This window comes from Coloeus monedula, assembly GCF_965178545.1.
Source record: "Coloeus monedula genome assembly, chromosome: 3".
Classification (NCBI taxonomy): domain Eukaryota; kingdom Metazoa; phylum Chordata; class Aves; order Passeriformes; family Corvidae; genus Coloeus; species Coloeus monedula.
Genome location: NC_138783.1, coordinates 17658887 through 17681948, shown reverse-complemented (window position 1 = coordinate 17681948; position 23062 = coordinate 17658887). Strand labels below are relative to the sequence as shown.

Here is a 23062-nt window from a genome sequence, read left to right as displayed (position 1 = left end):
AATCTTGATCTCTAGCTTCTAATACTAAAAGTTTAATAGGAAAAAAAAGTGAGAAAGAAAATAAAAATGTGATTTGAGGTCAAATTAAGGTACAAATTGTCCTTGTAACCAGTGATTGCAAAACTTCCTGTATTGGGCGTGCTCATGTTCATAGTCAGGAGGTAAGATGGATACCTTGTAGGCAGATTTGGGTTAGTCTGTGATTTTAAAAGCATAAAAAGATGAAGGGCTAAGGTGGATCACATGGATCAAACTTTAGCCCCTTCATTGAAAATGAGACTCTTATCACCCCCTTATTAAAGATTCAAAAATAGATTATAAAGCTGCCCATTTGTTAAATAACTCCTGTGACATTCCTGTCTGGGGAAAAAACTCACAGTGTGTGATTCAAGCATCTGTTTAATGTATTTAGTTACAAAATGTTTAATGATTTTCCATTCTGTGGACATCAGACAGAACAATTCTGTCAAAAAGAAAGCTGAGAGAGACTTTGTGGCCAAGGATGAGAAAATGACCTCCTGGGTACCTCTGTCTCAGTCCTTCAGTTGACTTTGACTGCTTAATTGCCATGCAGTCTCTTCTTGCCTCACCTCCAAAGCTACAGAATCTGCAGAAATGAAGGGGGCTATGGCAACCCCACTCATCGAGAGAAGTGTTTTATCCTGTGTGTTCAGTGTATTAGGACTGAGATGTGATTGAATAAAACCCTGAATTCTGGATTTCAGGCAGACAAGAAGACTTACACAACTCTTTTTCTATGCAGCAGGTCTTCGGTCAGATTATTGGTCAACAACGGGAACAGGTAATTCACCCTTTTGGCAGCTTCCTGCAGAGGAGAGGTGGAGAACAAAGCTTTGAGTTCATGACTTGAACTTAAAGATACTGTTCAGTGTTAATTTAAGAGGGTTAAACTCAGCCTTGGCATTTAAGTCCTGACTTACTGAAAGAATGACCAAGAATCTTGCAAATAACAAATACAGAAACTATCTACCTTTAATCTGCCTGATAAATTTTTTAGATGTACCTGGTGACATAGTAGGAAACAAACTAAATCAGGTGTTTACTATTCATTGTGTTGACCAGCAGATTAACCTTTTCTAAACTGGACAGTAATGAATTTAATATGCTGAACAAGAGCAATGCTTTTGTGCATCCTTTATCCTCCTTAACTCCCTTTTCTCCAAGGTTAATGGTGAGTTATTCTTTTGAGTGAATTCCCTAACAGTAATTAGTTTAGGCAGTTGAGTTTTCCTGCATTGTGGGAGACACTATTTGTACACCTGCTTGGTTTCATGTTGTAGACCTCCCAGAAGGATTCTTTGCCAGTGTGCAAAGCACTGAACAAGGAGTTCAAAAGTACAGTACATCTACCTTCGCTAGTATATGGAGTAGGTACCTAAAAAAAATGTGCTACTAGGCTTAGCAATAGGCTAATCACCTTTGAAGCAGACACCCGCTAAGACACTGTTGGGCCAGCAGTTATCAATCAGCTGGGGATGTGTTGACCTCCCTTGCTCCTTGACACAAACTGACTCTTCATCTTGAGCAGTTGCACTGTTTAAGTTTTTCAAGGGCTTTACAGCTTTCTGAATTTGTATTTTTCTTTCATGAGACATTTTGTTGCACTTCTATCTGTGATTTTCACTTCTGTTACTTTGCAAAGGTTTTAGCTTGCATTTTTTTTCAGAATCCAGTAAGTACTTTTGCCACGCACCCAAGTCAAGCTCTCCTAGTTCTGAGGTCCACAGGCAGACTTCAGGTCACAGGGCATGGGCCAGGGCTTACAATAGCATATTGCCCATAATTTCTCAAAACTCAAGCAAGTTTGCTACAGCATTCACTTGTTAAAAGCCTCCTGACTTAAACTGCAATGCATAACAATATTGGCTTCTATCGCATCTCATTACATGCATTTTATTTCTATAAAAGAGTTTTGCATATTGGTGTTTGCTTGCATAGCGATTTCATTTCCCAGTTCAGTGTTCCAGGGGAAAGGAATTAGCACAGTTGGAACTTGGTTCCAATTTATTCCAGAATGCAGCCCCTAAACCAGAAGACATTAAGAAGCGCACAACAAAATAATTGTTGCTTTTTTAGTCTTTTTTAGGACTTATATGATATCTTTCACATGAAGGGAAAAGTATGACCTGCCATGTTCTAGACACCTTTCGGAGACTTTATATAGGCAGCTTTTTATACAGCTGGTATCTGTGGGAAGCATGGAGGGGGTATGTAACAAAGTCAACAACATGGATGGCCACAGTAGTTGAGAATCTTATACTGGTGCAATTTTATTTGTTTGAGTTCTTTGGCTGTGTCCATTTAGGATTATGGAATATGACATGGAGGTGAAAGTGATCATGCAGCAGCACAAAAGGAATGAGTATCAGCAGGCTGTATTTTGAGAGAAACGTAGTTGACTTTGGGTATGGAGACGCACCTAGTGGTTGGTTCAGGCACAGACCGGAGTGCAGATTTATTGAAGAATGATGCTGGAGAAGGGACTCATGGACATTCAGCTGACCCAAGGTTCTTGCCTTGCTGTAATATCTGGTTGTGCAGGGTTTGCTTGGGTAAAGACTTTATGCAGCTTTGGTTTCAAGCTAGCATGCTTGCACTACTTGTAGTTCTAGAGTCAGCTCTGAATTCTCTGCACTGTGCTCCATAGAAGCAGTGAGCTCTCCCATTATTAATTACTTAGTAGAAATAATGGTAGTCGCATAATTTTAGAGATTATGATCAAAGTTGGCTCTGCTAAGGGTGACTAACTAAGCACAAATAACTATTACAAAAAGAATGTTATTGGGAAGAGATAAGAACAAGGAAGAAGGAAGAACAAAGCTTTAAATAGCGGTAACTGTAATTTATTTGAATGGAATGTGACCCTTACAGATTGTTCATAAACATTCATAGCATTAGTTTCGAGATTGTTATTAAGAAGTGGAAGTTGGACAAAGCCTGCCACTTCCTGTCTTGATTAACTACTGGTCAAAAGGTCAACATTTAATTTGAGTCAACAACTAGTAGTAAACTTTCACAGCGCTCTAATTGGTTTCCCATTATGGTAACTATTTCAGAGACTTATGTTTGTAATAGCCAGAAATTAATGCAAATATTCACTTTGTATCTTATTCCCCCTAATTTGCATTTCCCTTTTTTCTCACCTTTCAAAGAGCTATGTTAAGAATTTTAGATATGACCAAACAAAAATTCCCTACTTTTTTTGCTGACTGTGAGCTGCAATATTGAATTGAAATAAAGATCTCAATATATTTTATTTGGAAATCACAGTTGTTTTGGCTTAATTGGAAAATTGGATGCAAGTAGAATAACATTCTTCTTATCCTTGTCTAAATTATGGCAAAAATTTTTACCCTTTTCTTTGTAAACGTTGTGTAGGGTAGGTTGCATAATTTGTATTTCACAGTATTTCCATTTCTAATGGTGATTTCTAATGCTGCAAAAATTTTCAAGAAGGGGCAGAACAAAGTCCTGATCTGAATTAACTTTGATCCTGCTTTGAGCAGGATGTTCAGTAAGAAAAGTCCTCCATCCCTTCCAAACGGAAGGATTTGGGGAATCCGAATTTGTTGCTACACTTCTAGTTCATGTCATGATAAAACATTGAGAACCTTGACATTTGATCAATAAAAAAGGTGGGGGAATACAGACATGTAGCTGCATTTTTGCTTTGATTTTGTTTTACGTATTATAAATATCATAATGTCCATAGGGGCAAGCAGTTCATTTATGCTTTGAAAGTAGATGAGTATCTCCCAGTGAACAATTATTAGAGTCATTTATTCTCTAGGGAGTCTGCGGAACTTTAACTGCAATCTGTACAAAATGGCACTGCTTTAGTGGAAATACCGTGCAAGAACTGAATTACAGCACTTGTTGGCCATACTCTGTACTTTTATGAATAGACTGTTCCTTGACCACAGCGTTGTAACTAAGATGAAAACACTGAGTGGCACAGAAAGCCAGAGAGGGACTCTTCACAAGGTCAAGGGGGAATGGCTCTAAGCTAGAAAAGGATAGGTTTGGGGTAAGAAATTCTTTACAGTGGGGGTGGTTGCCCAGAAGAGCTGTAGATGCCCCTTGGAAGTGTCCAAGGCTGGGTTGGATGGGGCTCTGGGCAACCTGGTCAAGTGGATGGTATCCCCCTCATGGCAGAGAGTTCAGAACTAGATGATCTCTTAGAACCCAAACCACTGTATGATTCGATTATTACTTTGTTTTTCAAGTTAGATATGCTTTCATATTTTGCTTTAGTTTAGCACAAGGATTTTAGGATTTCTTGTTTTAATGCTATGTGGATTTCGGAGTTTTGGAGTGATTGCATCCAGTGTTGAAAATGCAACATTTTCACAGGAACTAATTGCATGTATGATCTCTATGCTGACCATCTGCACAAGCACTTTCCTCTGGATATGCGAGCTACCTCAGAGGGAACAATCTGCTATTTTAAGCTTATTGCATCTGTGGGCCACCTTATCCGCCTTTCAATAGTATCCCTTCAGATTGAAGCAGATAACTGCATCACTGACTCACTCACCATTTATGACTCTCTGATGCCAATCAAAGATAAGATACTGTACCGGTGAGTATAAATTTCTATTGATAATTAATTGACAACTTTGGGGTTTTTTCTGAAGATATGCCATCTGTATTTTGTGGTTAGTTTGTTTTTGTTAAAATTGCTCTGATCTTCATGTATTACTCACATAACCCATGGCAATTTAAAATTTCTTGGGTAAGTTACCTTGCTAGTAAAAGGGAAAATTTTCTTCAAATATTTCTCTTTTTTTCAACTGGAGTGCATCTTCACCTAGCTACAGAACTATTAAAAATTCACACATTACTGAGCAAAATTTTCTGTTTCTTATCAGGAAACAGATGCTAACTGAAAGAGAATGTCAAAATTTCCTCCCTTAGGCAAATTCTTCTGTATGAAGATTAGTGCTTTTCAGATGAAGACTGAAGTTCAGAAACTAAGTCTCGTGATTTTTCACTTACTGGCACTCACTACTTCAGTGCTTTTTTTATCTGCTCTATTTGTTTAGAGGGTTGTAAAAATGTAGAGTCAACGCTGTGATGGGGTGAGGGATGTGGACTATTCTTTTTTTCTTTTTTCTTCTCTCTCTTTAATGATGCATTATGCTTGTTTAGGGACTTTTTCTTTGAAATTCCTGATAATAAATTCCATAGGACTACGTAAGTCAAAAGGAAAAGACAGCACCTTCATGAAGTAGACAAAAGCTCAGTGTTTTCACCCCTGAAACCCTTTTCTCTGGCATTTCAGTCTGTGTATAAGCCTCAAAACCAGAGCATTTGCTTTTCAGTCCTTTTTGAGAGCTGTCCTCTACCAATCTGTATCTCCAACTGACTTGTCTGTGGAACAGCGGATGGTGTTCACTTACATGTTAGTATCGGTAGAGGACTGAAGATGTCTGCTAGGTTATGCATATGGAAAGTAACGTGTTTGGGTTTTTTTTATTGAGACCTCTTATTGGCTCAGGTTCCTAATTTCTGACTTGAAGAATAACTTTCTTGTCTTTCCCACTGCCCAACAAGAAGATACAATTGTTGGTCTAATAAAATAAGATTTCTCTTTCTTCCAGCTTTTCGTTAATGTTGGCTTCATTCATTTTTACTGGGAGTGAAGGCTGAAAGTCATTACCTCATAGAGTGAACCATTCCATATCCATTTTCATGTTTGCAATTTCTTTCTTTTTTTGTAAGAAGAATTTCCAGTATTGGGTTTAAACTGGCCTTGTAACAGGTACTTTTGTGCTTAAGAGCATGGAAATTTGAGTGGACTTTGAAGTAGGCAAGATCTGAACCAGTGGAAAATTTATGCATAGAGTGAGAGTGTGTTAAGCTTTTCGCTTTTTAAGTGATTGCTTATGTATTTGCTCTTTTCTTCCCCCTCAGAGCTTGTGAACCACCTGATTCATTGGTGTCACTTGTGTCCACAAATAATCTCATGCTGGTAATATTTAAGGCAGCACAAGTAAAGGAGCATAAGGAATTCCATGGCTATTTTGAGGTCATTACACAAGAAAGTAGGTTTGTTCGGTGTTTGGAAGTGTGTTTATTATATTGTTTCTTCTAAGGGCCTGAAGTGGCTGTCATGTTTCTGACTATGGATAAATGATTCCTGTGACTGAGTTTCTTCTTTTTACAGGTACCTGTCTCCCCTTCTTCTCCTTTGCATTACTGTGTGCCTTCCTATTGAGTAATGTTATCTGATCAGACTAGTTGTGAAGTATGAAGGTAGAGGGCTGAAAGCAGCCCTGAATTCAGTTGGCGCGGGCTGCAAGGTGCCAGTAGATGGAGCTATTATTTCAGGTGTAGCAGTGGCCTCCGTTCTGCCATGGGACTCAGGGATCAGGCTAAAGGTGGAAGGATGTCAGCACTAAAACCTGCTTTCAGAAAAAAAAAGCTTCAATTGCTTTGTCTGCATTTGCTATCGGTCCCTGACTCCACAAGAACACAAAAGAGTCAGTAACGTTTGTGTGTCAAGTCCATCACTTTATTGCTTTTATCTTTAAGTGGTTAGATCATAATCACAAATAATACAAGGAATATCATGCTAGTGGCACGAGGAGAAAAATCTCACGCAGCTCAGTGCAAGGAAATTCAAGTTGCTTTAAAAGATGCTGCCTACTTTTCATGCTGACAGTAATTAAGCATTAATATACCATCAGAAAAGCATGTGATAAGTTCTCCATAATAAGTAACTTCAAGTTCCGTTCTGTGTGGGTTGTGGGCTGGTTGGTTGGTTTGTTTTCTTTAAGTTTGAGTCTGGATTTTCTTTGTTCATTTCTCTCTGTGTGTGACTTTAATGAATTCTGTAAATCCATTGAGCAGTCATATAAGAAAGTTTTGGTTTCCAGGAGGCTGATTAGTTCAGTATGTTGAACATTTCACTTCTAACTGGCTGCATTCTAAGACTAGAGGTCCCTGTGTAGTACTGCAGTGTGGATGTATTGATATTCTTGTTTGCAAAACTTTCCTCAGTGAAATAATATAGATAAACTTTACAATGTGTTCTTCCGGTCCTGCAGAGCCCAGCACTCATCCCTGGATCTTTACATCCTTTGTCTTCCGTGTGCATCATTGGGAAGGGTCTCTTTTTACAACTTGAATCCTGCTAAATATAATTCCTCACCTGCCCGGCTTTGCAGTGACTGACTTGTGATAAATTTGGATGCTTCAACCCACTGAATAGCTTTACTGAAAGTGTATCAAGGTTTGCCAAATTTTGCCTCTTTTTTTTCCCTTAGAGTGTGGAAAAGCAATAATGACAAAGGAGAAAACTGGCTATGAAGGGAGAATCACAAGTCCCTATTACCCAAGCTATTATCCTCCAAAATGCCTGTGTGCATGGAACTTCCAGGTAACATGACTGTTTCTCTCTGAGGCATTGCTGTGTGTTTGGGGAACAGAGAGCTTAAGTAAAGCAGTGATTGAGTTGGCAGTAACCTGCATCCTCACAGATGCAGTAGTTTATAGAAATGGCATTGATGTTTTGTATCAGTTTTTTCTTTTTTCTCTTTCTGTGCACTTATTTTTAAGGAAGAGAACATAGTTCCTAAGGTGTCCTATTACAAAGGTGAAGAGCTAAGATAAGTTTTGATGTTTAGCCAGCATAATTACTTCATGGCAGGCAATGTAAGACTTGACTGTTTTTAGCTCCTCTCTTCCCACTCCCAGAAATTTGGATGAAAAGTATGTACAAAAAACCTCCTCTCACCTAGTTATTACCACCACTTCTCTGGTATCTTTTGATATGCCTAATACATTTAATTTGTCTTCAGAATGGTCTGTCCTATCAGCACAATCCCGTAGACTGGTTTTTTAATTTGGTATCCTTTTCCTTCATCTTTTTAGGTACTCTCCTGAAAGCAAATTGCTGAAAGCTGACATTGTTTTAAAGTAGTTTTGTTTTCTCTGACATGAGTGTTTCCTTATTAGTGCTGCTAAAATAAGGTCTTTGACTTAGGGCTTGCCCTTCAGTGCTTACCTCTCTAAAGAATATAGCAATGGGTATGATGAGGTCCACTGTTTACCCATCTTTCTGCTTATTGTTAAGCTAGTGATTGCCCACATTGAATCACAGCAATAGAAATTAAGTCCAGCGAGCCATGACCTACAGCCTCTTGCCCTTCTAGAATGATAAGGCGATTTTTGGGGGGCTAAATTTAAGGTCTTCACCGTTGACTTCTGATAGAAAGGTTTATTGCTCAAACCAGTTTCATTTTCAAGATTTTATTTTTGTACAATGTTGAAACTTCACTCATTTCCCAAATTATATTTTCTGTAAGAGAAGAGGGGAAAATTTTTCATTTCTGGATTTTTGCCCTGAATCAGCCCTTGTTTTTAAATGAACCCTGCCTTGCCTTGCAAAACATGTTCTGATCCTTTTATGAAAGGAATTTCCAATTAAGTATGAACACTCGTGATATTGTTGGGTTTAGAAATATTTTGTAAAATACTAAAGAATGCATGGCTGAGCAGGTGCTAGCAGAAGACTATAATATTGTGGTAGAAGTAACTCCTAGCATTACAAAGGTGACACAAGTATTCCAGGCGGTATCTTAACTCTAAAAATCCGCTGTGGCTCTGTGTCCCTACACAAGTACATTTGGATGTGTTTGAGTGCTTTGATCTTGATACAAAAGCTGCTTTCTATGGTCAATGGCTCTCTGAAGATGAGAAGGCTATTGGCTAGAGGGGAAGAAAGCCTGCAGCTGTGGTGGGGCTGTGCCAACCTTTGCTTTTACTCAGGACTGAATAGCTGGCAAGTGTGTAAGGTGCTGGCTGTTGAGCTGGCGAAGCCAGCACAGCTCCCAGAGCATGGCATTGCCAAGCTCCATAATTGCTGAAATAAGTTTATAGACTACTGTGTTCTATGCCCACAAAAGGAAAAAAGAAGACTGCTTGCACTGTCTTTCTTGCTCACAACAGACTCCACAGAAGAGCCTTGGTGTAGCTCTGAAGTTTCATAACTATACCATTAGTGAGAAGAATATTAAAGGCTGTGAGCGAGGGTGGTGGAAAATTAATGAACGCATGTAAGTACTCCACATGGATTATTAATGTAATGGTACCAAAATAAACCTTCCCATTACTATTGCAGCTCAGAGAGCTTCCACAAGGACAGAAGTAATTCACTGGGTGCCCTACCATTCTTTTATTTTAGCTGATGATGTACAATCTTTATAAAATGTATTTATATACATATAAATATATATACATAAATTTTTACATATATATATGTATATGTGTATATATATATATTCTACTGAAAAGTACCAGAAAAATGAAGACAAGAGTCTTTCGTACTCTCTGGAGAGAGAGAAATGGAAAGAGTTGGATAAAGATTGATGTCCTGCGAACCCTAAAATAATTCTGTGTTTTCTGGGGCCATTAAACAAGGTCTGTTCAAAACCCTTTTAAGTGTAACTTAATACTAAGATTGCTCAAGAGGACAGCGAATCTAATTAACTTCTTGGTGAAAGCCATTGCAATGAGATGATTGGAAATAGAACTGTAACTACTTCCTCATTCCAGTCACTGGCTCTTGAAAGAGAAACTGCACGAAGTGCCTTTCAAGGAACCACTGTTATTTCTGAAGTGTTCTTTATTAAAATATTGCTGCTGGTTTTTTATTAAGATACCACTGCTTTCCCAGCCCATTGTCCACCCATTCTTTCCTCAATTTTGAAGTCATCTTTGGAATGCTGGATGATGAGGCAAGGCTAGATTTAAATCATCAGATTTTTTTCTTAAACTTCATTCAAATGGAAACCTCAGTAAGATTAGTCTTAAACTGAGTTTCTGAACTCATTACTGAAAGTAAGTCAATTAGGCCCTTTAGAGTGCAACTGAAAGAATTACAGAGAGAAGAAAAAACTTTGTCTGTTCTTCAATACCATGTTGTATTTATAGAGAGAAAATTCAGTTTGACGCTCCTACAATTGTGCCTTGATGGGAATTGGTTGCTGGACTAGATGAGCACATAAAAACACCAGTCAAAACACACCACGCTTAGTGTGTTTGTGGGGGTTTTTGGTGTTCTTTTTATGACAGAAATGGAAAGATTTGTGTTATTTGGGATGGCTGAGATAAAAAACAAAGGCAAAATCTGGAGGCAAAAATGATAATAGGTTCATACTGAAGGATTATCTGACAGAGAATCCTGAAAGAATCTGAGCAGCTTTTTGATAAACCTGCCAATTATGCATTCCACAGAATCAAATGTCCATGATATGATTCTTAGAAGCGCACTCAGGGTTACTTTAGAAGTACTGCACAAGAATGCGTGCTTCTGATTTCTGTTGGAAGTTGCTGGTTATAGTAGTAGACCAAGACCTCTTCCTTTGAAAGAGAGTATTTTTCACTAAAAATAAGGCTTTTGAACTTCTGATTTTCTGTTCTATGTTTACTTTTAAGAGGAAAAAATATGACTTAATGCATGAAACATGGTGATGTTTTATTTTCTTCTTTTTCCCCAAATTTTAGTAGTTAATGAAATGCGGGGGGTGGGGCAGGGGACCCCCATCTTTCTTTTGCAAATGTGCCTTATGGAATGCTTATTCTGTTATCTTAGGTAAAAATGGTTAATAAACTTTGAGATACTGATATTAGGAAAGACTGGGACCAAGAAGGTGGTGCAGATAAGGTTCCTTCAGACCTCTAGGGACAGCTTTATCTAACCAGAGACACTGAACACAACCATGCAGTTCTTCCTCATGGACATACAATGCTCCACTGCCTAGTCAAAGAAGTTACAGCTGATGAACTGCTTTTGCTGAAATTCTCAGAGGCAGGAATACCAGTGAGTCTCTTGTGAGCAGGCCGCTAGAGGTTTATGTGAACACAGAGGTGCTTTATTTGTCTTAAAACTGTTAGTGCAACATCCCACCGTTTCTGAGCAGCATGCATGCTCATCCCCTGAAAATCTACCCCACTCACTTTTCCAGCATATGGGACAGGATCCCCTTAATCAGTTTCTCTCTGGAGCAATGGCACAGAGTTACAGATGGTGCTTTGCAACTTCCGTTTGCCCTGGACCTGGATATATGACCAGTAAAACACCAGCAAAAGGCTCCTGAGGGCCTGTAGCTTTGTCTTACAAATCCCATGAGCATATGGCATTTCTCACTGTGTGTAGGAGATAACTTACTCAATGTACTTGTTTCAGCTTTTCCACAGATGGGCAGCAATTTCCTCTACTTTTGGTGAGATGAGTTTGTTTTATTTGTCTGAGAAGGGGTCAATGCAGCCTGCAACTTTTTGGGGTGTTTTTTTTTTTAATGGTGCTAGGGTTTGTTGGAAGGAAGATTGTCTAAGTGATTGACAGGAGAAATGTAGAAAATGTCTGTGGGCTAACTGATGGGAATCAGATTGTTAGATGGCATTTTGCTGTGCACTTTGACAGGCTGTTTTAGGTTGGGAGCGTTGGTGACAAACACTAAAATTAGTGACAATTAGAGTTCCTGTTGTAGGAAGTCTTCACTCTTAACACTGATGGATTTGGCGGGTGCATGTACTGGTTTGAAGGCAAACCAGCGGGAAAAATGAACTCTACACAAATATTTTGTGAGAGATTCAAAGTCAGAACTACAATTTAATAGGAAAATTAAAATAAAGGCAATAATACGGAAACACTGGCTTAAACTGACAAAGTCAGAATACGGCCTGACACCCTGTTGGTGGTGGCTGCAGTCCCTTTGGAGTGATGGATGTGGTTTTGTCAAAGCAGTGATCCTGTAGAAAGATCTGGTCCTTCTCTGGAGGTCCAGTGGTGGTTATTGAGATCCTGTCCTTGAGCATCCAGTGGTAGTGCTACCGTGGTGTTCCAAGCCTCAGATTATATGCAGGTAGGAATGTTTGGTTCCTCCCCCCAGGGTGGGATATCTCACAATGGGATGGTATAATTCTATGAGTCACTCTGTGAGACCTTGGTGGTCCATTAGCAGAGATGGCCCCCCAGGGTGGCTGCTGCTTCCCGGGTGGGAGTTACCAGGACTGAGTCATGGTAAAGATAAAGAACACTGCTCCTCCCATTTTAACAGCTTGCTTCTTTGTTTGGGGCTTCTTTTACAATTAATTTTCCTATAGTAAAAGTCTGTAAAATTAACTGGGTTTTTTGCATCTGCTTTCAGGATGTCAAAGTGGAGTCTTGTTCTTTTAAATTGTTTCTTCCTTTGTTTTTCACATTGCTGGAACAGAATCTCCTAGATCTATTAACAGGATGTTTCATTTTAGTAGGGTGAAATAAAGCACACCTGAAAACATATGAATGAGTGTATCCATTCCCTGTGGCAGACTTCACTGGGATGCTCCAGACACTGAGGCAACATCTGTTCACATGGAAATCACTGACCAATTCTTCTCCATTCATTGACATGAAGAGTAGTCCCAGTGCAATGCTTGATGTGAAAAATACACAAGGGAAATATTTACCTCTAGCTAATAGTCCACTAGTCCGGTGAACAATACAACAATCCATTTTTGTCTTTTGTTCTTTGTGTTCATCCTGTTGTCAGCAAGTGACCTTGTACTGCTGTCAAACAGGTATGTGTGCCAAGTCTGCTAAAAATCAAGAGAGCTGCCTGGGCTCTTAAATCTATTAAAGATTCATATGTACTTTGATTTTTGCAGGAATATTAAAGCCAGATGTTTTCTTGTAAGTGCTGCATCTTTGAGGCATTTTTGTTGAACAGAGGAGAGGGTCTTTTTTTCCACTTCCTAGAACAACCTGTACTGTTGATGTTCACTGGTTTACTACATTTAAAACTGTTTCCGTTTTTAAAATAATGATCCAGCAACCTTTCCCTGGTCAAAGAGGCTTTGTTTGTTGTGGGTTTTTTTGCTTTGGGGTTTGTTTGTTTTACTTTGCTTTTTTTTTTTAATCTAGGTTTTTTGTTGCCCCCCACACCCCAGCTAGAGATTGGCCTATTTGATGAAAGGGACATTAGAAATTCATTAACAATGGATGGATTAAATGTTTGCTGGCATCAGAGAGCATTTAGGTTTCTCTGAATCAAGTGGCACCTAGGCAGAAGTCCAAGGAACCTCTTTGTCAAAATAGCAACTGAAAGTCGATGTGCATCCAAGGCATTATTTTTAAGACTATTTATTTGAAGGCATGATATTCAAAAGTAAATTTCCACAATGATAGTGGTGAATGAAGGCTGGGTGACCACCAAGAAATATTTTTGGTTTTGGTTCTTAGTTAAAGTATGGCAGATGACTGTATTTCTGAATTTGAGTGGTGTTGACATTTAAATCGTATGTAAGGCAATTTTCCTATGAAGGCTGCTCTAGAACTTGCATGAACGCTTCTAGGTACTGTGGTTACTATGTTGATCACCAAACAGTATTCCACATTACAAGTTCTGCTGTCAGTGTGGAGCTCCAGTGCAGTTCGAAGGTCTCTGAGAAGCCCCTGCTGGTGGAGTATGGCAGCTACAACATCAGCCAGCGTAAGATGGATTTTATCTTTTTCAACCCTTCTTTGCATTTCAGACCTGTGAAGCAGCATTTTTTGGGTCCAGTAGGACTTAATTAAGTTTATGCAGGAAATTACCTGTTGGGTTTCAGTTCATTTTCTTTTCTAATCTTACTAAGTCAGATGACTAGCAAACAAAGAACCTTTTCTAGGCTGCACATCTAAGGTTTGTGGGCATGTGCAGCATGCTCTGGTTTCCTGCACGCACACAGTCTATTCTCTTCTGCACAGTCCTCAAAGCTTCCTGCATGGCTATGGCCATGGTGCAGCCAGTTGAAGTCTGCTGTTCCTGTTTGTTTTCATCCCCAATGTTTTGTTTGCAATGTTTCTATTGCTATAAGACTTCAGGTAATGAAAAGAGTACCAAATAACCAACTGCTTATTTCACGGTTTCCATATATTTATATATATTGTGTTCAAATCTGAAATCTGAGATTAAAAAAACAGCTCAAAAAGTTAATAAATTCTGAGACCCTGAGTTTCTTCCAGTCCTGAAACAGACAACTTGTTTACTGGTACTTTTTCACCTGTGTTAATCTTACATATTCCTGTTAAAGTAATAAAGAAGCAGTGGTTTCTATACATAATTACTAAGCAGCCTTGTGTTGTCCTGTATAACACTGGCTGATTTGGTCCAGCCCTAGAGAGCCTATGGTACATATTCCAGGATTAGCTGAACTGGAACTTTAGAGAAATTTTTTCCTCTTCTTTAAATCCCAGTTTTCAACATTTGAATTCAATTTAAGTGCTGGCAATGTATACAGGCTATAGTAAATTTAGATCAACTTAATTGTTCCTTGGAGAAGCTTAGTGACTGTAAATTGAAACAAGCTGGCAATATTTGTGAAAGGAAATTTTGAAGTTTGGTTGCTTGGTTTTTTGTTTTGTTGGTTTTTTTTTTTTTTCCTTTTTTAACTTCCAGCATGTCCACCTGGACATTTCAAGTGTTCCACTGGCTTATGCATCCAGCAGATGCAGCGCTGTGATGGCATAAACAACTGCTTCGATGAAAGTGATGAACTTTCTTGTGGTTTGTATTCACTTATTAGAGATCTTGACGAGAAAACACTGTGAATATATTCTCTAGTCTTAGAAGGCAGCTGAAACAAGGTGAAAATTTTTAATGGGGATACCAAAAGATGTTTTCAGCTTCCTTTATATGTCCAGGTACAGTCTCTTGAGTGCTTAATTTGTAGTTAATTGGCAAGGGACAAAACCAAGAATGAAGAAGGTATGGCACTGGAGAGCACAAGGAAGAAATTTAGATGTGCAGTAATAGCCATAGTAGGCTATATTTTAGCTTTTCCTCATGTGATAAAAGCTAGGAATTATTAATAAAGTTCTGTTCCATTTTGAGATGAGTTATTCTATTTTTGTGGGGGAATGACAAAGGGGGGTGCACAGAGTAGATGAGAGTGATACTAAACATCTCCACCTGGGGAGCTCGCTGAACTCCTTTGTGCTCTATTTGCTCCACGGATAACGTGGCACTCATGCCCATCCTTGTACCGTGCTGTGAAGGAATGAATGTGGTATCCAGGCACAGCCAGAAAGGGATGTGTTAGCATTTACAGGAATGCTTCTGTACCTGATTTGGCTTATGTTTTTAAAGTTGTCCCTGAGTGGAACTGTAACTCCAGCTTCGCAATACAGGACAACTTGCTTGCCTGCAATGGAGTACGTGATTGTGAGAACGGAAAAGATGAGCAGAACTGCACCCACAGTAAGGCTGCTCTCCTGAGTAACTTTTTTTCTCTCTTTTATCATCCGTCTATTCCTGACTTGAATTCTGGATGCTGCATTCAAAGGGTTAAGAGACACTGTCAAATCTCACTTGGGCTATGTAACTCCATTCCATTTTTCTGATATGTTTAGAAACAAGCCATTACTGATTTTAAACTGTTTCTTTTTAATAAGCTCATGAACATCTGTTTCTGCAAAATACTGGCAGAATAATTAAGTACTTCAGGTGCACGCTGGGGATCTAGGGATTTAAAACTTGAATCTGAGATTTTATCTCTTTACAGCATAATGTGTGCAAATTAATTCCTGGATCTATTTTACCATCTGTAAAATAACTGTAAAAATGATGGTTTTTCTGTGGCAGTTTTCAGGGTTGTAAGGTTAGTGGAAGCCATAAATTTAGCATTAGGCAAATGAAAGTTGAATCAGAACTTTCTTGAATTTTTTTAGAATAGACGGACACTGTGACATATGAAAGGGAGCACAACTGAAAAGTGCTGCAAGTGATTTTTTGAAGAAAACTTTTTTGATCCCTCAGAAAAGACAGTCTGTGTAAATGATTACAGGATACTTCTGTGTGCTGACGAGAAAAATAGATTGGGTTTGAGTGGCCTCATTTATTGCAAGCCACAGGGAAACAGGAAAATGCCGAGTTTAGGGGTTGCAGTTTTACTGGATACAGTTAATAAGGCTGGTTTCATTGCAACCTTTCTTTTCACATTTAATACTGAAATACAAAGGAGAGCTTCTTTCCAGAGTACTGGACGTTTTGTCTTGCCACCCTTACACTTTACATCTAATTTTCACTACTATATCTGTGTTTGTTAGTGTTGCAGGAAAGAATGTGACGAAATCTTTGTTTGGACTCGGCCAAGTAAATGCACACCCAAGTATAGATGCAGTCCTATTTGAATAATTTATTCTGTTTAGAGGTTGGTTTAAGCCATTCCAACCAAAGTGCTTTTTTGTCATGTTACTTCGTATCTATTAATACGTGTATTAATATATGTACATCTTCTATCTGTGCAGACATGTCTTCGTGTGTTAAGCTGAGCCAATGGTTGTTTTGGGTTTTTCTCCTCACAACTATTTCAGGTATTCCCTGCACCAACCACATGTTCAAGTGCAGGAATAACATTTGCATTAGGAAACAATATGCAAGGTGTGATGGGACTGTGGACTGTGTTGATGGAAGTGATGAAAGCAGCTGCAGTAAGTTCCTCTCAAATGTTCATCTTTCTGAACTTTGAACTTTTTACATAATAAAGACTTATTTCTTCCTGTTTTGGAGTGGGTACAAGTCATGCCGGAGGTACTGGATTTTTATTGCATTCTCTCTGTGACAGTGGGGTAATTAGCTATCAGTTTACTTCAGATCTGGTTGCAGAACTTGCCAAGATCTTGTGGGAGGGTGGGCTTCCAGTTATGGGGAGCCTTAGACAGCTGTACTGCTTATCGCAGCTATGCTAAGGATTAGGGCAGCAGGGTTAATTACAGAGTGAACTTGCTTAGCTAGTGAGGCAGCACTTTTGTTCTCTGCAGCAATGCCAGCACTTTGCTGAAGTCAGACTGTATTTGGACTTCAGGAGTGATACAGCTGCAATGAGAAAAAACTCATGAACTTTTCACTTCTCTGACTCATCCAGATGGTGAAGACCCCAATACTTTATAGTATCAAGTTATGTTCTACTCTTAAATCTTCCTAAAGTAACCTCTGTACAACCTTTTCAGTTTGTTTTGCTGTAACACAAACAGATGATTGTCACTGCAGTAGCAAAAAAAGTGGGGTTAGGATTAGTTGCTTAAACTGAATGGTCTCAGGTATATTACATAACATGGACGTGTTGGAACAAGTCCAAGGGAGGTTCATGAAGATATCTGAGAGCTGGAGCACCTCTCCTATGAAGGCAGGCTGAGAGAGCTGGGGTTGTTCAGCCTGGAGAAGAGATAGCTTTAGGAAGAAGGCTCTTAGCACTTTCCAGTACCTAAAGGGGCCGACAAGAGAACTGGAGAGGGACTTTTTCACAAGGGCATGTAATGATAGTACAAGGAGGAATGGCTTTATAATAAAAAAGGGTAGATTTAGATTAGATACAGGGAAGAAATTCTCCACTGCGAAGGTGGCAAGGCCCTGGCACAGGTTGCCCAGAGAAGCTGTGGATGCCCCATCCCTGGAATTGTTCAAGGCCAGGCTCAGAACCCTGAGCAACCTGGTTTAGCAGGAAGGTGTCCCTGCCCATGGCAGGGGGACTGGGACTAGATTAAGGTCCCTTTCCAAACCAAACCATTCTACAATTTTATGATTTTGCCTGGCCCTCAGCTGCCTCTGGCATGCCATCTGTATGTCAAATCTTTCAGCACTTGCTTTGGTTCCAGTAGGACCTCTTAAGAGACTAGCCATATGCCTATTTTTATTTGGAAACGTTAAAGCTGCATTCAACGTTTGGGATGTGTTCAGGAAAGGGTCCAGAAATATTAACACCTGTGTGTGGGACTAAAACTCCTGAGCAGAAACTTTATGTGCAGGCACTAGGGATGAACATGAGGCTTTACAGAAGGGTCTTTCTTCCTTGCTTTTCTAATTAAGAGTTCAGATTTTTGTGCTGATGAGACATGGCTTCTTCACCTGTTAGTAATATGCAGCATTGTCAGACTGTCAGTCATTTCCATAGAAAATAATGATTGTACCACCTTGTTTCTCAAATAAATGTCCAATCTCCACATACATTTTTTCTTGTATCATTCCCACTGTTTTGGCAAGAAATACGTGTTCTGATGATGTTGAACTTCTTTTCTGATGATCTCCTTTCAGGTCAGAGTTGGCAGCATCAAAAAGAGATGAGAGATTGCTTATTTGTGTATATTCATTGTGATGCTTATTAGATCAATGGATCATGTGACATTTATGGCACAATAAATATTTAGGGGCTAATTTCTGTGCAGAGCTAGAAAAGCAACTTAGTAAAATTTCCAGACTAGTGCCTTTTTATGGAGTCACCTCTTGTTTCATTAATAGAGTAGCCAAAGAGAGAAGTTTTGAGATTATAGCAGGAGAACAAAATAGATTTCAAAATATTTCAAAGTGCAATATTTTTTCATGCCCTGTGTGGGAAGCCCCCTCACTAAAGGAAGGTACTGGAGATGGGGATTATAACCTGAAATATCCCTTGCAGGTTGTGGCAGTAGCAAGATCAGCAATCTCATCTCTCGGATTGTAGGTGGCTCAAACACTGAGGAAGGTGAATGGCCCTGGCAGGTCAGCCTTCATTTTGGGGGAGCTGCTTACTGTGGAGCATCAGTGATATCCAAAGAATGGCTGGTGTCTGCAGCACACTGCTTTCAAGGGAGCAAGTAAGCAGTCTTCCCTCTAACTCTATCCCAGACATGGCCAGGATCCACAAGTGCCTTTAGGTTCCAGAGTTTGAACTGCATGGAGGTGCTGCACTCCCCTTTCCCCAGCCCTGCTGTCAGCAGGTGTTTTGAGGTACTTTTTAAAGAAATGTCTTCTTTGTTTGCTCCCACCCAGGCTGGCTGACCCCAGAGCATGGCGTGCCCACCTGGGCATGCAAATGCAAGGCCGTGCCAAGTTTGTGTCTGCGGTGAGGCGGATCATAGTCCATGAGTACTACAACAGCCGGAACTATGACTACGACATCGCGCTGCTGCAGCTGAGCACACCATGGCCGGACACCATGAGCCACCTCATCCAGCCCATCTGCCTGCCTCCCTCTTCACATAAAGCCCGCAGCGGGGACAAGTGCTGGATAACAGGTTGGGGCCAAAAGCAGGAAGCAGGTGAGTTTTATCCCTTCTGCTGAGCTGATCTTATTCCCAGGAGCCTTCACACCTGGGGGTGTGTGCACCTACCTTCTGTATGCTCAGGAAAATTGGCTGCTGGTCCCATGGGTCTGAAAGTCTTCCATATTGTGTTGTTGGTATAGAGAGCTTCACTTACTCCAAAATATCAGTGTTGTCTTTCCCCTCTGTTCCCCTTGGAGGTGTGGGACACATGGAGTGGTTTCTCTCTTTGGGTTGCTGGTTATTCGTATGTGAAATTAAAAGGCTGGTTACTTGAAAGATAAATGTAATGCCTCAAAAAGAACCCCAGGGGGGCATTTTTCCCTGTTTCCCTCTATTCCCTTTGTCAGTTTCTACAATGAAAGTGCCAAATCAGTCTTTTAACTTCAAAGTATACTTTATTACATACTAGCTTTATCAAATCCTAAAACAAAGTTTCATGATATAAACCAGCGCTTGCATATTTGAATATGTGGGTGAGGGGTTTTTGGCTATAACCAGATCTTGAAAGGATCACCTGATGAGGTTGGGCCTGCTGTATTCAAAGGAGGGGAAAATTTGAGTTAATTCTGTTGTTATTATTGTTATTATTAAACTATATATCTTATAAAAAAGAGATGTTTTACCAAATCTTTCAGATAGAAAGAATCAAATTTGGGAATTGGTTCTTTATGCTGCCAAAATTCACATTCTGAAACTCTGTCTCATAATCTTAATCTTGAATTTGGCTCCTTCAGATATACTGCTCTCGTTGCAAATCTCTCATGTGATGATCTAAATATCTTTGTAAAATTCTGTTTCCTTTTTGAAATAAAAAGAGAACAAATTAAGAAGTCTTGAGACATTTTGAAAAAGACAAAAAACTTTTTGGCCAATCCTAGTGATTATGTCATTTTATTTGGTGTGTCCAAAGGACCCAGATCACGTTACACAATTGCTTCATAGTTAGAAGAGGCTTTCTTCTGTGTTGCAGTTAGTTGTTTGGAAACTGGAATAATTCAATGATCAAAAGTATCTGTGGATATTTCCTGAAGACTTCTTGTTTTGTATTTCAAAAGATGAGTAAAATGCTAAGATCTGTTGAATCACCTTTCTCCAAATTTGTTTTCCAGATGATGAAGGTTCAGCAGTTCTTCAGAAAGCAGAGGTAGAAATTATTGACCAGACATTATGTCACTCCACTTATGGGATTATCACAGCTAGGATGTTTTGTGCTGGGCTATCATCTGGGAAAAGAGATGGGTGTAAAGTATGTATCTCAGCACTCTTTGCATAAAGCTTATCTTGTCTTTCATTGTTGCATGATGAGGTGTAAGAGTTGACTGGCAGACCACTTTGTGGTCAATATGTTTCAGTTCTGAAAAAGAGCAGTGTGAGAATTGTCTGTCAGCACTTCTGTGGGTGATTTCAGAGTTCTGCTGCTTTATGCGAATGAGTAGCACCACTAATTTCAGTGACAGGTCAAGAGCCAATCGAGTTGCAAGTCCCAATAAGCTGAAATCAGGCAATTTTTGGCACAATAGACTCTCAGCTGAAGAAAAAACTGAGAAACTAGCCTGTGTCTTTTCAGGATCCCTCCCTTCCAACTTGGAACTGCAGGACTGTTTGATGAGATGCAGACAATTAGGCATAAATTTACAAATGTAAGATATTTCTGATCTGGAAAAGCTGAAAGATGATAAATGTAAAGTGCTGAGTTTACTCCTAGTCAGCAGTAGTAAAACCTCATAGATACACAATATGTATCTATATGACACTTACTATTACAGATCTAATATGCCATATTATATTGAACTTACATAAACCATACATATTTACTGCTAAAACAGTAGTAAATTTACTGCTGAAATAATAATAAAAACATTTTTTTATGATGGAGATCTGGAATCTTCAAGATATTCTAGCTTTCACTAATCTACATAAAAGTGAGTGAGACTACAATGGCTGAGGGAGTATAATGCACCAGCTGTTTCTAGAGGTTAGTGAGACCACTGATATTAAGTATCATTTTCAGTATCTGGAGAATTTGTTGGATTATGGCCACTCAAGATATAGGCAAGGAAAGGCATAATTTTGGCTGCATTTTTTAAGGGCAAATGATTTGTGTCTGTGTCTGGCAGTTGTTAGATCTATTCAAATTATGGTATTCCTGTTTTGTGAAAAATGCTGGTGTTCCAGCTGGTGTTTTGTCCTAGGAATGAAAGAAAAGACTTGCAAATTTTTCTTTCTAAATGTAAAATACTAATTGTCATGGAAGGAAGAAATTGTCTTCCAAATTCTGAACCTTTTTGAGGCAATTCAGGGTAATCCTACTTTGAGGAGAGGGTGCCACCTAAGCACCTTAGAAGAGGTCCCTTCCAACCTGCATATCCCAACAAACTATAAAGTGAAGGCAAAATAGTTTTCTAGCTCTAACAAAATATTTGTCTAGAAAGAAGGCACTTCTCTTGCAAAACATCTGAATTTTGCCAAATGCACCTTTTGCTTTTGGAAGTTGTTTAATGCACCCAATGTTTTGGTGAAGTTTAATGTACCACTGGGTGTCTTTTTCAGAGATGCTGTGTGTACAGCAGAGCCTTACAGGTTTAAGTATACAAGTATAAGCTTGGTCCAAGGAATTTTCTCCAAATGGTGGCAAATGGTTTTACACCTGAAGCTCTGTCAATGCATTCCTACAAGAACACCCTAGCTCTAGAAGAGTCCTAGTTGCTTTGTCCTGTATTACAGCATTATGACATCCTGTATTAAATTTTGAAGTCTAGAACAGACTTCATTTTAACTGCTCTATTTACAAAGACATTATGAGACTCTAAACATTACATGCTAAACATTACATTACTAAAGGACAATGCTTAGGCTCTTTTTCCTTCTTAAAAAAAAAAAATCAAGAAAAACCACAAACACAAAACAATTGAGGGATTCCATCTGTTTCCATTTATCTCTAATTTGAAAGAAGTCATACAATTATTAAATAGTTTATTTATTATATTAATTTTATTTTATTTTTTAAATATTTTTTTAAAGCTTACTGGTTTTGAGTTTCAGTGTGTAACCTGTGAATGTATGAACATGTTTAGTAGCAGATTTGGGGTTTACCTGTAAGTTTTAGGCTAGACAAAAAAAGTGAATTTCAAATGTAGTCCCTGCAAAATAATATCTTAATTAGTGTCTTTAAAGAGTGAGAATTATCTTCTCTCTTGTAAAAGAGCAAACTTTGGTACAACTGTGCAATCCCATCTACGTGAAAAAAAAACCCTATCAATTGTTTGAACTATGTGACCATGAAAATACAATCACTAGAATTACTCATGCAAAATATCTCCCCTGGATTTTCCCCCAGTTTTTATAATTCATATTGCAAACACATATAACTCAATATATTATTTTTAGGGCGATTCTGGTGGACCACTGTCATGTCAAAGCAATGGAGATGGAAAATGGTTTTTGACTGGCATTGTGAGCTGGGGTTATGGATGTGGAAGACCAAATTTCCCAGGTGTCTACACAAGAGTGTCAAATTTTGCACCATGGATACACAAATATGTGCCTTCAGTCTTGTAACTTGAAAGCTGTTTTCTTGGAATAAAACATGTCCTAGATATCTTCATTAAAATCATATTTGGAAGAACTGTTCATGGTGGAATTTCTTTGCATGTCTCTTGCTGATTGTGGAATTCACATATAGAGGTAATAAATACCATTGTTTCAAGCTTTGGTGAAAAAGGAGGAGTCTGTTCCTTGTGGTGGTTGTTCCATGCAGGTGTCTGGAGACATGGGGGGAGGTGCAATAATAAACTCCATTTTCAAGGCACCAACTAAGTGCAGGTACACTCATCTGTCAGGAAGCTGAAGATACAATTGATCATGTAAACAGAGAGCCTGAGGCTTACTCATCATTTCTTCTGAGAGGTGTACAGCCAATACAGGAGTAACTGTGAAGCAGCAATGAACTGTTTGCACTCTGGCAAATACTACTTTCCCTGCTTCCTCCAC

The 23062-nt window shown here is 39.0% G+C and overlaps 1 protein-coding gene across 1 annotated transcript in view; it reads left to right on the top strand.

The window, feature by feature from the left end:
* The window catches only part of TMPRSS7 (transmembrane serine protease 7), a gene marked incomplete at both ends in the record, with an annotated part of 31252 nt that extends 8622 nt beyond the window's left edge, over nt 1-22630 (top strand). Inside the window, 13 exons of the mRNA XM_082279349.1 lie at nt 764-802; nt 4375-4603; nt 5938-6068; nt 7293-7405; nt 8977-9083; nt 13366-13502; nt 14451-14558; nt 15141-15251; nt 16367-16483; nt 18445-18622; nt 18798-19066; nt 20182-20318; nt 22460-22630. Coding sequence (XP_082135475.1) covers nt 764-802; nt 4375-4603; nt 5938-6068; nt 7293-7405; nt 8977-9083; nt 13366-13502; nt 14451-14558; nt 15141-15251; nt 16367-16483; nt 18445-18622; nt 18798-19066; nt 20182-20318; nt 22460-22630 — 1847 coding nt within the window. The remainder of the gene's footprint in view (nt 1-763; nt 803-4374; nt 4604-5937; nt 6069-7292; nt 7406-8976; nt 9084-13365; nt 13503-14450; nt 14559-15140; nt 15252-16366; nt 16484-18444; nt 18623-18797; nt 19067-20181; nt 20319-22459) is intronic.
* Between the last annotated feature and the right edge of the window lie 432 nt (nt 22631-23062).